The sequence below is a fragment of the Saccostrea echinata genome, unplaced genomic scaffold (genome assembly GCF_033153115.1).
Source record: "Saccostrea echinata isolate AGI-Se365-2 ecotype Australia unplaced genomic scaffold, CSIRO_AGI_Sech_v1 ptg000005l, whole genome shotgun sequence".
NCBI lineage: Eukaryota > Metazoa > Mollusca > Bivalvia > Ostreida > Ostreidae > Saccostrea > Saccostrea echinata.
This window is the reverse complement of record NW_026889754.1, coordinates 7,744,842-7,747,448: the sequence shown is the minus strand read 5'-3', so window position 1 is coordinate 7,747,448 and position 2,607 is coordinate 7,744,842. Positions and strand designations below refer to the sequence as shown.

Below are 2,607 nucleotides of genomic sequence, written 5' to 3'. Positions count from 1 at the left end.
GTGCCAGCACCTACTGCGACACGGGACCTCGGTTTATACGGTCTCATCTGAAGGACCGGTCTCCACGTCCCACAGTGGGATTCGAACCCGCGACGTAAGGATCGACTCCTTACTCCGCGACTCTAGAGCGAACGCTCTAACCACTGCGTCACTGCACTTCTTATGGTTCCTGAAGTAATATGTCTGCCTTGATGCTAAGCAATGTCATGGAAATGCCTAACAAGAAGAGTAGCTATGTGATGCTTTCCTGGGACCACAATAGGGTTTATCTCGGATCATGGCATGTTACTTCTGTTAAGGCGTCCTCCAACTCTGGGAATGCCATCTGGGTCAAGGAAAACATCCAAGGATAGCAAAGAGCTTGACTCAGGTAATGCTTTGTTTTGCATGAGATAATCAATTTCTTCTGTAAAAACTTCTTGTTGAACAGTCCTGACAATGAATTTCTCTGCTTCTTGAAATGCCTCAACAATTCGTGATTTGGTGCAGTAATGCCAACCACTACATCCACTCAGTCCAGCGAATGATCTTGTTACATGTTGCAGAAATGCAACCCGTACGCACAAGAATTTTCCATGTAGAAAACTTCGAGAATCTGCGAGATCAGAGCAATGAAAGCAACGTGTTGGTTTTCTTACAAGTAACATCAGGCCTTACTTCTCTATCACCATCTGGATTCACTATCTCAAAGTCTTGCTGTTTACTCTCACTTTGCTGAGACAGGTAAGTTGGTCCATTCAATCATGTGCCGTCTTTCAAATGATGAGCTGGCAGTGGTCGTGTAGCTTGATTTGCCGGGTTCTGTTCAGTTGGTATGAAAGCCCACTGCTCAGGTCTGGTCATTTTCCTGATGTAGGAGATACGATTTGTTACATAAGTGTAAAATCGTCGTGTTGTGTTGAAAATCTAACCTAACACAACCTTGCTGTCAGAATAAAACTTAAAGTCTGTGATTTGTAGAGACAAATGATCTGCAATAGAGCATCCAACCTCGACTGCAAGCACCGCAGCACATAGTTCCAATCTTGGTATAGAATGGCCATGTGTTGGAGTGAGTTTTGCCTTTCCTAAAACAAATCCAGTGTGACACTTGCTTTCTGAGGAAGTTGTCATGATATAGCCAGCTGCAGCAATGGCAAATTCTGAGGCGTCACAAAACACATGTATACGTTTTTCTTTACAACGTTTTAGGGACTCGGGGAAGTAGTTGCGAGATATATGTAGATCTTCTAATTTAATTAAAGAGTCTCTCCAATGTCTCCAAGTATCTAGTTGATCTTCAGACAGGGGTTCATCCCATTCTTTAGTGCCAAGAACCAAGTTCCTCAATATGTTCTTTCCTTGTATGACGACAGGGGCTAAGAATCCCAGAGGATCAAATATGCTGTTAATGCATGACAGTATGCCTCTTCTGGTAAATGATTTATCTTTAGTCATAACCTCAAAGAAGAAGGTGTCAGTTTCCAAGTTCCAGTTAAGGCCCAAACTGCGCTGATTTGGAAGCAGATCAATTCCAAATTCTAGGTCTTTCATGTCTTTTGTGAGATCTTCTGGCGAGAAGGCACTTAGGACTTAATTTTGGTTCGAAGCGATCTTGTGAAAGTGTATGCCCACCTTTTGCCTAAGCTGCCTGCGTCTTCTTCATGACATCTATAGCCTCTGATGATGTGGGTGAGGAAGCAAGTCCATCATCTACATAGAAATTGTTCAACACAAAGTGTGTCACATCTATACCGAAATCTGGTTCTGCCATGAGTGCTGCCCTACGAAGCCCATATGTGGCAACTGCTGGACACGGTCAGTTGCCGAACACTTGTACCTTCATACGATAATCTATCATAGGCTGAGCTGGATCATTGTCGCGAAACCAGAAAAATCTCAGAAAATTGCGATGGTCTTCGTGCACTTTGAAGCAATAAAACATTTGCTGTATGTCACCCATAACTGCAACAGGCTCTTGGCGGAATCTCATCAAAACTCCTAACAGGCTGTTTGTGAGATCGGGACCAATAAGCAAGGCATCATTAAAAAAGTCCCTCCATACTTGGCTGAAGAGTCAAAGACTGCTCTCAACTGGTTGGGCTTTTTAGGATGGTATATCCCAAATATAGGTAAGTACCAGCATTCATCCTCATGAGATAAAGGAGGAGCAATTTCTGCATGTCCGTTCTTAATAAGTTCATCCATAAAGGTAGGAAAATGTTCCTTTTTCACTGTGTCTTTTTGTAAACTAACTTTTAAAGCTTTGGCTCTCCTCAATGCAAGACTTCTGTTGTTTGGAAGCTTTAAACAGGGTTGCCTAAATCGGAGTGTAGCTGTCCAATATCCATTTTCATTCTGGTGGAATTCTTTGTCCATTATCTCGAAGTTTTGCTGCATCAAAGCCATACGACACACTTTTTTCGCTTATCTTGAACTCATTTGTGCATGGTGGAAGATAGGATACTCGACCTGATCCCAAGAAATGAGTCTTGTAAGTTGTGATGTGGGTAGGTGCATGCGTCTTGCCAAGGCAGGTCTCTCCTATTACTGTATAGTCCATCCTATATGCAGTTTCTGTCCGTAGGGTTGATTCCCTTGTCCTATAACGTTGATCAAGCACATGAT

The 2,607-nt window shown here is 42.8% G+C and overlaps 1 protein-coding gene across 1 annotated transcript; it reads right to left on the bottom strand.

Annotated features, from left to right (window-relative positions):
- Positions 1 to 275: 275 nt before the first annotated feature.
- Positions 276 to 1,533, bottom strand: LOC133179596 (uncharacterized). The gene is made up of 2 exons (XM_061314311.1): positions 912 to 1,533; positions 276 to 595 (listed from the first exon to the last, which is right to left on the bottom strand). The coding sequence occupies exons 1-2, from the start codon at positions 1,531 to 1,533 to the stop codon at positions 276 to 278; spliced, it is 942 nt and encodes a 313-aa protein (XP_061170295.1).
- Positions 1,534 to 2,607: the final 1,074 nt, after the last annotated feature.

What these genes read in the sequence shown, in the direction of transcription:
- LOC133179596 (XM_061314311.1), bottom strand. Translation starts at nt 1,533, where the DNA reads ATGAAAGACCTAGAATTTGGAATTGATCTGCTTCCAAATCAGCGCAGT. An exon ending in TGACAGCAAGGTTGTGTTAG is followed by an intron (nt 596 to 911) that starts GTTAGATTTTCA and finishes CTGATCTCGCAG; the next exon opens with ATTCTCGAAGTTTTCTACAT.